At 54.4% G+C, this 13486-nt stretch overlaps 1 protein-coding gene and 1 long non-coding RNA gene across 5 annotated transcripts in view; one reads left to right on the top strand and one right to left on the bottom strand.

Moving 5' to 3' along the window:
* Nucleotides 1-9761, top strand: part of USP53 (ubiquitin specific peptidase 53) — a 50228-nt gene extending 40467 nt beyond the window's left edge. For 3 of the 4 annotated variants that reach the window (XM_053658502.1, XM_053658503.1, XM_037129986.2), the window contains 2 exons: nt 5998-6097; nt 6891-9761. In XM_053658502.1, the coding sequence (XP_053514477.1) occupies nt 5998-6097; nt 6891-7830 (1040 nt within the window). In that variant the 3' untranslated portion in view covers nt 7831-9761. The remainder of the gene's footprint in view (nt 1-5997; nt 6098-6890) is intronic. The other variant, XR_008390296.1, reaches the window with a different exon arrangement.
* Nucleotides 9762-11633: 1872 nt separating this feature from the next.
* Nucleotides 11634-13225, bottom strand: LOC119037654 (uncharacterized). The gene is made up of 2 exons (XR_005080258.2): nt 12876-13225; nt 11634-11821 (listed from the first exon to the last, which is right to left on the bottom strand). It is a non-coding gene; the product is annotated as an uncharacterized LOC119037654 (long non-coding RNA).
* Between the last annotated feature and the right edge of the window lie 261 nt (nt 13226-13486).

Consider the following 13486-nt stretch of genomic DNA (forward strand, 5'->3'; position numbering starts at 1 on the left):
CTGAGATTTCAAAGTTCAGAGGATTAGAGGGGATTTAACTTTTCAAAATAAAAATGCCGTGAAAAGTTTTACAGTTTGTTTCTCAGTCTTTCGTGGAGACTGTTGTTCAGGTTGCAGACGCTGAACAGGTTGCAGACGCTGAACGCAGTTCAGTGTTGTTACTTTGTCTTCTGTGTGGGCTTGGTATCAGAAGGGAACATTGTTATTAAGGAAATAGCCTTCCTCCCCGTGAAAAGTCCCGCCTGTTTGGGAATCTGGCGGGGTCCGGTCTGCCCGCACTACCGGAAGCGGCAGGGGGTGGCGGCCTAGGCCGGCAGTGTCCTGTCAGCGGCCAGCTGGGCAATGACCGCAGGTCCACGGCTGTGCACAAATCAGGTCTGGCTTCCCGAGAGGGGACACCCGGCCCCTGGGTTTGGTGGCCAGAGTGTGTGGCAGGGGAGCGTGGTGGGGAGGGCTCCTACTGAGGGAGAGCGGGGTCGAGGCCTCCTGAGCGACCTGATTGTGGTGACAGGCACGCGCACCGGCCGTGCCGATAGTCTGTGAGTGACCTGGCGCCGTCACCACTGCTGTCTCCAGGCTCCTCCCCCTTCTCTCTCGGAGCTCTGTCCCGTTAGACACTCACTGCCCCCGCCCTGCTGGTCTCTGGACGCTGCGGCCCCGGGACCTCAGGTAAGTGGCAAGGAAGGACAGTGTTTGTACGGCCAGCTCACTTCACTGAGCACAGCATCTCCAAAGTCCTCCCGCATGGCAGCCCGTGTTCCCACTCCTCCTGGTCCAGGCTGCCAGGCCTCCATCACGTGACGCCGTGTGCCTCGCCCACCTGTCCATCTGTTGCTGGACAGCGGGGCACGTCCACCCTTGGCCCTTGGGGACTCGGCAGACAGCTGTCTGAGAGCCCTGCGTCAGTTCTTCAGAGACCGGACCTGGGGCGCAGTGGCCGCGCCCTGTGCTCCCTCCGAGTGAACTCCCTGAGCGGCCGGCTGCCCCAGCAGCCGAGCCGGGTCCCGTAGCGCCCGGTGTTGGGGGGCAGCCTCCCCACTTCCCCTGCACGCGGTCTGCCTGGTCCTTCTTGGTTGTCGCCGCCCTGGTGGGTGGGACGTGGTGTCTTCCTGGAGCTTCCTGTGAAGCACTTTCACTTCACTACGAAACCCCCATTTGCTCAGACCATTTGCTGCCAGTAACCGCCAGAGCCCCCCCAGTTCTCTGGTCTCTGCTCTGTGACTGCCCCGCTCTGTGGCGTGTGCACGCTCCCCTCCCCAGCCTGGTCGGTGGGCTTAGGGACAGTCGTGAGGGAAGGTCTAGCACTCGGGAGAGAGGGTGGCTTAGAAGTCATCCCTGAGTGTGGGGATTGAGTGACAAAGACACGCAGCACGTCACTCAGGAAACCGAGGGTTCCCGGTTTAGACAGGAAGGAACGTGGGGTTTGTGTGGACAGAGGGGAGCCTGGGATGGAGAGGAGGAGCCACGCTGGGGGCATGAGGAGTGGCTGGGGAGCCGGGAGGACACGGGTGCCTCGGGGCGGGGGCGGGGGCGGGGGAGAGGCAGGAGGTGGGGCCTCCGGGACTGAGGTGCAGGTTGGGAAGGCGGGGCCGGGAGCGGGCCTTGCCGGTTGGGTTCAGAGGCAGGTCGAGGCAGCGGAAGCCCCAGGAGGGGCCGCTGGCAGCCACAGCAGGAGTGGGGGGCGAGTCAGTGCCTCGAAGCAGAGGCTGCGTTGCCGGCGCCGGACCCTCGGATAAACACTCACTGCCCGGAGACCCGGGGCAGACGCTCACGGGGGTGAGTCTCCGTGAAGGTCACGCGGGGTTTCTTTGTGTTAGCGTCAGTCTTCGGCTTCTCCGAACTTTCCGAAGTTACTTAAAAGTAAAAAGTTCTTTGCAGCGGAGCAGAAAGGAAATAGAAGAGAAGTGAAGAAGTGGGTTTAGCAGGGTCTGCACAGGCCCCTGAAGCAACAAGCCGGGGGCGGTGCCTGGAGAGAAAAAGGACTCGGGAACTGGGTCTCACCTGCAGGTCCGTCCCCAGGGTGAGGTCGGGTGCTGACTGAGGAGCAGGTCTCCGGGGGAGAGGGAGGGCGGCAGGCCCCCGCCCTGGTGGGAGCTCCGGGGGCACTTGAAGACCTCCACCCCTGGTGGCCTCCCCCTAGAAGCCGAGGTCACCTGCCCACCTCAGTGCACATCACACACAACACAGCACAGAGGGGCTGTCAGGGCTCTCAGAATCCCTGCCCTTGGCCTCGGCACCTCTGCTCGTCCTGGTCTCAGGTCCTGGGAGAGGGCAGGTCAGTGCCAGCTGAGGACCTTGGATCTCCAGACCTTGGAGATGTCAAGAGTGGTGGAACCTCATCGGTGCTCAAAAACCTGCTAACGCCCTGGAATCCTTCCTACAGAAAAGTCTGCATCTAAGCCTCCACTTTGTGACGTGAGAGAGACACCATTAGTGTTGTGAACTCCCGGGGTTAGTGAGTGAAAAAATGTTATTGAAGGGGTTTGTGCACCTGCCTAAGTGATTATTTTCTCTAAGGTGGTTTTTGAAACTGCAGAGTGTATTCATTTAAAACAAATACATTATAAAGTGTGTCTAGAGAAAGAAGTACTTTTAATGGTGGGTTTGTTCCTTTGCACACGTAATGTGCTCTCCGAGTGGCATGGACTGTTCGGAGGTGGTGTGTTTACTCACAGTTTCTTCTCTGTCCAACACCACCTGGATGTTTATCCATGTATGTTTCAAAACCATGCACTTCCAGCACTGAAATTTCATTTGTAGCAAATGGCATTATTTGTGTTTCTTCAAGTTACAGTTCCAGTGAGAAAAGAAGTTGCTGATTCCTGTCTCGTTACTCTGTACTCTCCAGAGTTCAGTGACCTCGGAGCATTAGTAAGGTACCTGCTCCTTTTCATGGGGGGGGGAATGTAGCCAGAAGTATTTATCCAATAACAGTTTTGTGATTTTTCTGGAGTATTCAGATCTTATTGGAGTGTCTGACTTTCCTAACCTGACCACCAGTCACATTCCTGCCCTGGGCTCCCTAACTGTGGCCGGGTGTCCCACAGTCCCCCTGCGCCCGGTGGCTCGGCCCCCATCAGCTGTTTCGTGTCATTGCCACACAGAGTCTGTTTCAAACCCAGGCCGCCTGTTCAGCGGAAGTTTGATTTCTAGACTCCTGGGCTTTAGGTGTTTTCGTACAGAATCAAAATTAGCACGATTATTAATTAAAGCTTCTGGTTTGACATTGCGGCGGCTCTGTGCCAGGTGTTAAAATCGGCCTATTTTAGATTTGCAAGGAGCCTGGAGCCAGAATTCCCAGTAAAGACACACGGCTGTCTGTGTCAGCAGAAGAGGAAAATAACAGGTCTATTTTTAAGTGAGTTGGAATCCTGAAGTCAGGCCATTTGGTCGCATGCCTGCCTTAGCAAGACTGAAACTGCAGACACAGCTACTGAGCCGCTGCTGCCCCCTGCTGCCCGCGGGGTGGATGCTCTCACAAGAGTGAGAGCTGGAAGGATTAGTATTTTTTTTTTAAGATTTTTATTTATCTTTAGAGGGGAAGGGAAGGAGAGAGGGAGAGAAATATCGATGTGTGGTTGCTTCTCATGCGTCCCCTGCGTCCCCAGCAGTTCCCCTGCTGGGAACTGGTCTGGGACCCAGGCATGTGCCCTGAATGGGAATCGAGCTGTGATCCTCTGGTTCACAGGCCTGCACTCAGTCCACTGAGCTACACCAGCCAGGGCGGATTAGTATTTTTTTTTAATCAAGTGTGTGAGTATAGGAAACTTGAAACTTGAAAGTAATGACTAAGTTAAAAAGTAAAACATTCTGAAGTGAAATCAGAGTGGGTGGAAAATTATAATGTAACTTACAAATTTTCAGTAAAGATGGAAACATCATCGAGCTTCTTTTTGACAGTACTTTTTTTTTTTTTAAATCATAAAGTAACTGTCAAGAAAGGGGCTTAGTTTTCAAGCCTCAGGCAGTGTGTTAAGCTTACCAGCAACGGAGACTCTGGGATGCGTTCTGCACCTCTTGTTTGTAAGGTCGGGTTAGAAGGGCCCTGCAGAGACCTGGGACGGGTGCGGAGGTCGAGGAGACCTGGCCTCTGCTTGCACTCACCTGGTCCCGGTGCCTGGGCTGGGGGCGGGGTGGACGGGCGGGGTGGGCGTGTCTCTCCCGCGGCTGCTTTTTCACTCTGCAGACTTTCCCCGAGTCCCCCGTGTGCTGGGAGCCGCGGCAGCCCCCCGGGAAGCTGCGGCGCAGCACGGCGCTCGCCTGCCGAGCCCGGTGAGAGCACGTGTGAGGAGCCCTGTGGCTCCCTCGTGATGCCGCTGCAGTTTCTGCCGTCACTGTACGAGCCACAGTGCACAGACAGCGTCCCACGGTCTGCGCGTCCCACGGGTCTGCCTTGGAGATTGCGTCCAGATTCGATTTGCAGAGCCTGGGCAAAATCAGACCTCGGCCTTTTTGGCTGGGGGATATTTAGGGGTTTTGGTCACCTGTGATTTCACGTGGATTTCGAGTGACGGGGCAGTTTTTGAAAACGTCCCCAGAAGATCAACTTAGGGATGAAAAGGTATCTGCCATCGAGTTCCCTGTTGTTTGAAAGATAAGGTCGCTGCTTGAAAACCTTCAGTGGTGTTTTCTTCAGTCTTCAGTCCCTCGGTCTGGTCATGTGAGAAGGTGAGGGGACCGAGATGAGCACACGACAGCCAGGCCGCCTGGAATCGGGGGGCCCGGAGAGACGTGTTGGCATTGGGCAGAGTGGGGGCAGCCACCCGAAAGTGCAGGCGCACGCGTGGATGCCGTGGTTCTCTGTGGGCATCGGCACATGGCGGTGCACCAGGTGCCTGATGGTCGAACCGGGGTCTCGCCTCGTCGGACGGAAATGCTGTCGGCGACCTTGTGTGTTAGCGGCTCTGGCGCAGGGGCCTCCAGGTGGGGACACAGCCCTGGCTCCCCGAGACTGCGGTCACCTCCCAGTGTGTGCGGCGCTCAGCCATCTGCCTTTCTGGGGAACGGAAAGGGGGTGGTCTCACAGACTCGCCCTGGCGGGTTTTGGGGAGACAGCTGGTTTTCCATTGGCAAGGACGGGGGGTTTGCAAACTCCTGACCACAGATCACTGTGCTGTTGAAAGTGACGACCTCGGAGACCTTTCGTTGCACACTCATGTCTGTCAACACGTGCTGCGCTCAGCATTCAGACCTAACCTTCTAACAATTTATTTGTCCGTTTGAAGAACGACTGACCTCGGTCATGCCTGACTTCGTGACGTCCCTGTACTGTCAGTCGTGGGCACTTCCATCTTATGTTTGTTAGTGTCACCGCAGATACTAGCCAAAGTCTTTACAGTTCTTGGGAAGCTGCAAAACTCGTGGTGGTGGGTACCACTTTTCCGACATTCTTACTTCCACCTGAAGGCTGGAGTCTCATCACTGGCAGTCAACACTGCCAGCTGTTCTCTCGGGGTCGGATGTTCACTGCTCTCGTTTTAAGGAGAATTTCTGCCAAACGACCAAGTCTGAATAAACAGGGCTGTCATCTTTTTGAGTAAAAGTGGTGTTCAATGCTTAATCAGGTGGTGACACATGCCCACTCATTTTAATTCAGGCGATGCTCCTGGCCTCCCTGGAGGCCCGTGAAATGGATAAGGCCATCTCGTTCTCACTGTGGGAGGGGGATGTTGGAGGGGAAAGGTGGGGGGGCTTCCTCCGAGCTCCCCGCCCATCGGCAGTGACTCCAGACCTTCGCCGAGCCAGCCGTCCTCAGCGCAGGGCCCGCACCCCCACACCTCTGTCTCCTCTCAGTGGGCCCTGCACAGAAGGGACCCAGGTCCCTGCCGCCTGCGGGGACGGCGTTATTCGCACACTGCTGACACTTCCAAAGTGATGATTAGTTGGGGAAACAGGTTTTATAAAAGAGGTTTTATTGAGCTGAGTCTTGCAGAATTCATTTTTGTTTGTTAATTGGAAGAATGTAAATAATTTTGTCTTTCTCACTTCCTCCTGTAGGCTTTAGAAAAGAGTTCAAGAGCCTGGCGGTGGACTGTCACCAGTCTCAGGAGGGCCACCCAGAGTCACGTCTGCAGATGAAAAACCCTCTGGGGAAAGGGTAATGGAGGATGGGCGGGGCCGTTCTTCTCCTCCTCAATGCACCTCATGGGGGCCTCTTCGTTTAGCGGAAAGGCGGAAATACCGCTGCCCCTCTGAGCAGTGGGTCTGAGTACTCGGGGCCGGCGTTACCTGGGCCGTTCGCAGGAGGCTGGCCCATGGGCCTCACGGAGTTTTGGGAAGCAGAGGGTGTTTTACAGAAAGAGAAAACGGGGGCTCAGATCAGGCGGTTTGCCCAGAGCAGTGGAGCCGAAACCCGAGCGTAGCTTTGCCGGCCACGGGGAGATAACTCGCAACGCGAGACTATTTGTCTTCAGTGTCAAAGTCACTTACTACCTGAATGGACGCAATTTTGAATAACTAAATTTTTAAAATTGTGTCATCCTTATGTGTCAGAATTCAAACGCCTCTCTGACGGCACTTCACTGTCCCTTGGGAAGTGTTTTAGGGTGTTGACGTGTTTGCTTGTAACGTCTTTCTGAGTCTGTGCTACATGTACCTCAGATAAGTGGAATTTCAGGGTTTGTAAATTGAAATCGTTTTTTTAATCACACTTCTAGTTATCAGAAGTTTGATTTTAGTAGTGACAGGTGTTTCTGGCAAGTGCCCACGTATTCTGCCAGAGAGGTTTTAGAGGCGGAGAGTGTGAAATGAAAATGGTTCCAATTTCTCCCATTTTTGTTACGTTACAAAAGCCCTGTACGCCGCGTATTGGGGGTTAAATCAGAGGACGGAGGTCTGCCTTCCCTGCAATTTTGTGTCATGTTGCAGCTCCGTCTGCTTCCATATTCCAGGTCACCGGTGCGGGATGCCAGCGGGAAGCTGCCCCCTTGGTCCAGCCCACAGACTCGCAAGGCCCGTGTGGCCCTGGAGCACGCTGCCCGCCCGGAGGAGCAGCGGCAACTGGACGGCAACGGCACGGGTGCTGGGCGGCCAAGCGCAGGGGACTCTGAGGACACTGGCTTCCTCTCTCACACCGAGGACCTTCCTGCTTCTAGGAGGAGAAGGGGTGACGCCGCTGTCCCACCAGGGAGGACCGCTGCTGGGCTAAAGGAAGACGCTGCCCCCCTTGCCCAGCTGCCCACTGCACTGCAGCCTTGTCCTGCAGTTCTGTGTCCCTGGGAGTCTTGTCCTCCGGAAGGCCCTGCCCACGGGGTCCTGGCCAACTGCAGGCCTGACGCCGCTCCGATGCCAAAGCTCCTCTACCAGAGTCCACCGCCCCCTCTGCCACCAAAAAAGTATGCGGTCCCCAGTGTGCCTCCATCGGGGAAGGACGAGGCCAGACTTCCCGACCCATGCAGAGCCCGTTCTCCCGGTCCCCCGCAGCCTGGTGCAGGCCTGGCCCCGGAGATGGGCCCCGGCGTGCGGACGTGCACGAGGGACGGCCGACCCCCGGGGCCTGTGGGCGCCACGTGGGGCCGCCCGTCCAGCCCCGGGGCCAGGGCTGCCCGGCCCAACGCGGGGCCCCCTGTCCCTGCGAGGAGCCAGCCAGGAGTGGCTGCCGGGCCCAGCTGCCCCAGCGAGCCGGTGTCAATGACCACCTACTTCTCCGTGGACAGCTGCATGACTGACACCTACCGGCTGAAGTACCACCAGCGGCCCAAGCTCTGCGGCGCGGCCGAGGCCATAGCGGCTCCAGGACAAGGAGGCCTGGCAGCCACGCCACCAGCCATCCCGGAGCGCGCTGCTCCGCCCAGCAGAGAGGGGACCGGTGAGGATGCTCTCGGGCCCTAAGGGCAGCACAGGAACGGACTGACCCAACCAGTGGGACAGGCGGCACCCTGGCAGTTTCAGAGTATTCTACAGATACTTGAATACTTCTCCGAGTATCCTAGAAGCCCCTTCGTGTAGTCTTGGCATGCCTCGAGAAGCTGAACACCAGGGGGCGCGGGGTCACCGGCCGTCAGCTGCAGTAGAACGAGAATCGAAGTCGCTGCTTTATTCTGTGGTTAGTAGCCCCCTAAGGATTAGCCGAACCAGCACGTGTGTGTAGGTGGGAAGACGCCACCTGGGGAAGGCGGGGGCGCGGTGGGAAGCAGCGCTTGCCCTGCGGAGACGCCTGGCCTGCTGCTTCCTGGCGTTGGGCGTCTTAGGAAACCGCGGCCTGTGGAGCCGAGGGCGTCGGGGCGAAGAAGCCTTAATGATAAAGAAATTTTTAAATCCCGTTCTCGAGCTCTGAATCGGAGACACCGACTCTGCTCCCAGAACGCCCGCCTGCGGACGGTGGTGGGCAGCGCGAGGCCTTGGTGTGCGAGTCCGCACACAGCACTTCTGCCCCGTTCGCTGTAGGCGGTTAAAGTGCTTCAGTCCATTGGTCATGTCACAGTTTTCTGAGTTTATGTGAACAGTTTTCACTTTGGTCTGGTTTACTTTGGGTGGTCAGCACCCAGTGTTCGGGGTTAACCGCTGCCTTGGGCCTGGGAGCCCCGCTGGGGCCACCAGCGTCCCCTGCGGGCCCCTCCCTGCTGCTGGGGTCAGCCCGCCCTGTGCACCTCCCGGTTCCCAGATAAAATCTCTGCCTTACAGGAGAGGGTGCAGTGTTGATGAAATGCCATTCCCCTCTCACGGCTGGGCAGGGGAGGGCTCTCCATTTACATAAAACAAGGATTTCCTGGCGTGATGGTGACCTGACAAGGGTGGCATGTTACTTCAGCTGCCTTATTTCATTCGTTGGCATTCTGTGCTGTCGTGCGCTGGTAAACTAGCCGTGGCTCAGCCTGGTTTTATCTCGCCCACTCCAGAGAACTAAGAATTACAGAATTAAAATTTCCCTTGCATTTGTCAGTGGATAAAGTCTATAGAAATAATTTGATAATTCTATAAACAAGCTACTAAAGTTAATGTTTTGGCCAGTTCCGCAAATTGTTAAATATTCCTAAGTGTAAATGACTAAACATACTTCTAGACAAATAGAACGGAATTACTTATAAAAATCTAACTTCACCCAGTTCCGAAATCTTGGTCAAAGTTGTCTTCCATCAAGAGAAGTTTTAAGTAGCCTTTTCTAACTACAGCAGCGATGATCACTTTCTCTGAATTTAGAATTACTTGAATCAACCCAATTAAATTTTATCTTTTAAGAAAGCTTATTTTTTAACATAACTTTTAGTATGGAACATTTGTAAATACTGTAAACTTTGTAAAATAGTATTTGAAATATCAGCATATATAAATATTGCTTTTATAACATCGTAAAATACTAGAAAATGGGCTTCAAGTATTTTTAATAGCTTTTGAAGACTTTTTTATTTTGTCAGGCTGTCCAGTTGAAATGTATTATTTGAAATAGTTAAATAATTTGATATTTAACAGCAATCTCATACATTTGTATTTTCCGCTCACAACTGAACTGCAGACATCAACCAGAAACGTCCCGTTTGGGCTCTTTCTAAAGCCCTGTCCCGTGGAGGCCTCCTGAGTCACGTCATAGTGCGGACAGACAGACAGCAGCCACTCGTTCTGTGCTGATCAACACTCCAAATGCAGTTGGAATGCACATTGAGTAACTAACAATTCACATGTAAACTTTCATTTTTATTGTGCTTGTTTATTTTTACAGGTGTTTTCTTCTGGTTACAAGCTTATTGTGATAATCTTTGAAATAATGCCACCAATTGTAATGTTCAAGATACTGTACTAGTCTCCCAGATGACTTCTATTTTCATGTGGAATCAGTTTCTCAGATTTTTTTTTTTTTTGATAAACCAATCTTTGAGTTGATGTGGTTGGACTTTTCTTGGCATTCATCAGCAGTGGCTTCCTCTCCCCCGTGTGGCGTGCGTTTTATGAGAAATGCCAGTCAGTCGCAAGCCCAGAGTGTGGGGACCGTCTCTGACGGTGTGGCGTTTTCCTAGTGGGGTGCAGAGCAGGGCTCCCGCGGGGACTGGCCCAGCCTCCGTCAGAGGTGAAATGGGGAGCAGCACAGGCCTGCGGGTCACGGCATCTCCAGCAGACGGCCCGGAGCACATGCTGCAGGAGCACACACAGGTCCCGGGGAGCGCCGCCGTGGAAACTTGAGGCTGCGCATAATTTTTACCTCTCTGAGTGGTCTTGATTCTTTTCAGTCCTTTTAAGATTTTAAATCACTTCTTTGCTCACAGGCCTTATAAAAAGAGGCCGTTGGCCCTTAAGCCTTAGTTTGAGGACCCTTACCCCGCAGCTTTCTCTACATCCCATGCCTCCCTGTCCCTGAATACCCTGGGGACTCCAAATGCTGTCCCATGACGCCTAGGGACTGGGTGTGTGGAGCACCTTGCGTCCTAACATTTTCAGGTTAACAGACCCCTACAGGCTTCCTCACAGCTCCTAATCAGCCAGTTCATTGCAAACGGTTATTAAAACAGCCTTTCTTTCGTGAAATTTACCAGATTAAAATCACACTGCTGTTCACTCTTCTGACATCTTTGTTTTTGTCCTAGCAAGTTTGTCACCTCTTGTCAGTTCATCAGTGTGGAAAGGTAAAAGCTGGCAGGGTGCCAGGGCAGGGCCTGTGGCAGCCGCCTGGCCTGAAGTGGCAGTTTGGTGGGTGGCAATTTCCTGTTCAACATCAGGAGGCCAGACTCGCCCTCGCACGGCCACCAGTTCTGTTCGCTGTTTACAGGCACGCCTTAGCCAGAAGGTTCGCCACCTCCCCTGCATTGGAAATGCTCAGAATTCTGTCCTTGTGGTCGGGGGCAGATTTTAGGCTCAGAAGGGTGAAATGCTGTAAGTCTGTGTGTGCGACTTAACATCAGGCTACAGGACTGTGAGTCCTGCCACCACCTCAAGTGCACGCCAGACCACACTGAGCTGTACAAGAAGGGTTTACTGGACACCACACTTACTAGCAGGCAGCAGGACAGCTGTTCACACAGTGTCAGGGACCCCCAGCTCCGTTCCTCTGGGTGCTCCTGCCTTTGTCAACCTTGGGGTCAACAGATAAAATCCTCCACAATCAGTCCCAGGTTTCACTATGACCCTAAGTGCCCATACTAAGAGCCCAGATATTTGTTCAGTGAGTAAATATGCTGACTTTGCTGAAATACCCTAGTTAAGTAAGTTTCAGAAATTATAAAAATAAATGTGTTTTGGTGCAAGCCTAATAATAAAACATGGCTTTGAAGCACACCATCCTCTCTGAGGGAGTTCAAGAGCTTAAAAGGATGAGGGAGAAGTAGGGTGGGAAGACCTGCACTCCAGCCTTCCACCTGGGGGCGCTGTCCACCCTCCTGGAGACCCGTGGGTCCGGCAGCCACACTGGAGGCCCAGGCACAGCTGGTGCTTCTTGGACCTGCATCTTCTGTACCGCTTTCACCTTTTCTCAAAATCCTTCTCTCACTTCTGAGTTATTTATTTTGAGATACTTCACCTCATTAATTCACCAGATTATCTGCATCATGCTAAACCCTGGCCAACCCTTACAATGTTAAAAGACATGACTGTAGTTCTTAATGCACTAAACTTTTCTGTATAAGTATTTTAATTCAGCTTCTGTAAAGCCATCAGATGCTTGAAAACATTTTCAAACATGAATCAGAGTCTAATTTTAAGAACTTAGCTATGAATCATTCATTACCCATTTAATAGAGTCCCCGAATGAGTAACAAATGTGTAAGACAAGAGGAAGGTCCCTTAGAGTTTGAAATCCTGCCGCACAATCCTGTCTGTCTTCTTTGTTCAAGAAGTGGGTCATTTTCAGGATCCAGTCCAGGAGCCAACATCTTAATGTGGATGTCAGGCAAACCGTCTGTAAAAAATGAATGTTTGTCAACAGTATTTCCTTCCTTCCCATAATAATGCTTTATATCAACTTCCGAAATCACCTGCCTTAGTCACTTGCCTAGTCCTAATCACTGACATATTAATAAGAGCAGAAAATAGCCTGAACTATTCATCGAAAGCCTTGTGTTTTCTACCCAGAGCTGAAAATCCAGGTAATTAAAAAAAACCCCAACACTATATTTGAGGTATCTCTATAAAAAAAGAGGGGAGGGAGAGAAGCGTGGAAACTCCTCTTACAAATGCCTGACTCTCCCACTCACCCCTCTGCCTCCTAACCTGGCACAGATCCGAGAAGTCAGACAAAGGGGGTCTCAGATAGGAGCTTACGCTCCAATCTGTGCCAAGACCTGGGCGAAGGTAGAGAAAGAAGCTGCGATTGCCTATCAAGAGTGCGGATTGGCAGGCGTGATCCATTCCAAAGCCCAAGGAGCCTTTTCCTGTCTAAGGAGCCCTAAGCTTTTCTTCCACAGGCGCCTCCTCGGCTCCCTGCTTCTGTCCCAACTTGTCCCCACCTGTCCCCCAGTTTGTCTGCCTCTCAGGCTGCCTCTCGAGGCCCTGGCCCTTTGCTGCTGCCAGAACTGTCTCCAGAGTGCATGACAATGAGAACAGGGAACACGGATTTGCGAGTGGAACCTGCAGAGCTGCGCGATGAGTCCGCTGGTGTTCCAGACGGGTGGGTGGGTGGGAACCAGGCTGAAGCTACGTCCACTGAAATGGCAACCCTGGGAAATTGCAGCTGGGGCCTGAGACACCTGCGGATAAGTTACTGCAGTCCTCGCTACCTGGCTACCCGGGTCCCCCGTGGTAATGACAAAAGCTCCAAGAAGCTAGACACCTGTCGTGGTCCTTCCTGTCTGCAGCAGCGAGGAGCCCAAACCCGGCTGTTCCATTCCAAAACATCCGACAGAGGAAGAAGCCCCGCTTCCCGCATACCTGTTCCCAGAGCCCCGCCCAGGTGCCCGGGAAGCACCTGCTCTCTGCAGCCTGCGACCCCGCCGCCCCGCGCTCGCAGCTCTCACCACGGCCACAGGTACACGAACAGGAACAACACCAGGTCCACCAGCACGAACAGCCAGAGGTCCAGCCAGTACGACTGCTTGGGCAGCCGGTCCACCGCGGGCTGAGGCCGCGCCTGGTGGTTCTGCTGCGGCCTCGCAGTGTCGCCAGGGCCCCGCCGCTCCCGGGGCCCGTCCGGGTCGCCTCCTGCCGCCGCTCGCCCCTCCATCGCGCACCCACCTCGCCGCACCCCGGCAGCCGGAAACCTGGCAGGTCCTGTGCTTCCGCCTTCCCGCGGCCGGAAAGCAGCCCGGGGCCACCACCTACGCATGCGCGGCGGCCAGCCTCGCCCCGGAGTGGGAGGAGCCGCCCCCGGCGCGCAGACACCACCTCTGGCGGCTGTCTCCTCGTCAGCCCGCAGGCAGCTCCTCGGGCGGGGCGGCCGGCACGCCCAGCCGACGAAGCGGGCCCGCCCCTCCTCCTGCCGCCTCCGGGCGTAAAGCTGGCTGCTCAGGTTTCCCTGGAAGAAGTACTCCGGCGGGACCGGAAGTCACCGTGACTCCTTTTCCGGCGGGCGACGGCTCCACCTAGGCGCGCCCCGGGGCGCCTCTCCTTTCTTGTCCAGTGTTCTCCT

Source organism: Artibeus jamaicensis, unplaced genomic scaffold, assembly GCF_021234435.1.
Source record: "Artibeus jamaicensis isolate MK-2021 breed Jamaican fruit bat unplaced genomic scaffold, CSHL_Jam_final scaffold_537, whole genome shotgun sequence".
Classification (NCBI taxonomy): domain Eukaryota; kingdom Metazoa; phylum Chordata; class Mammalia; order Chiroptera; family Phyllostomidae; genus Artibeus; species Artibeus jamaicensis.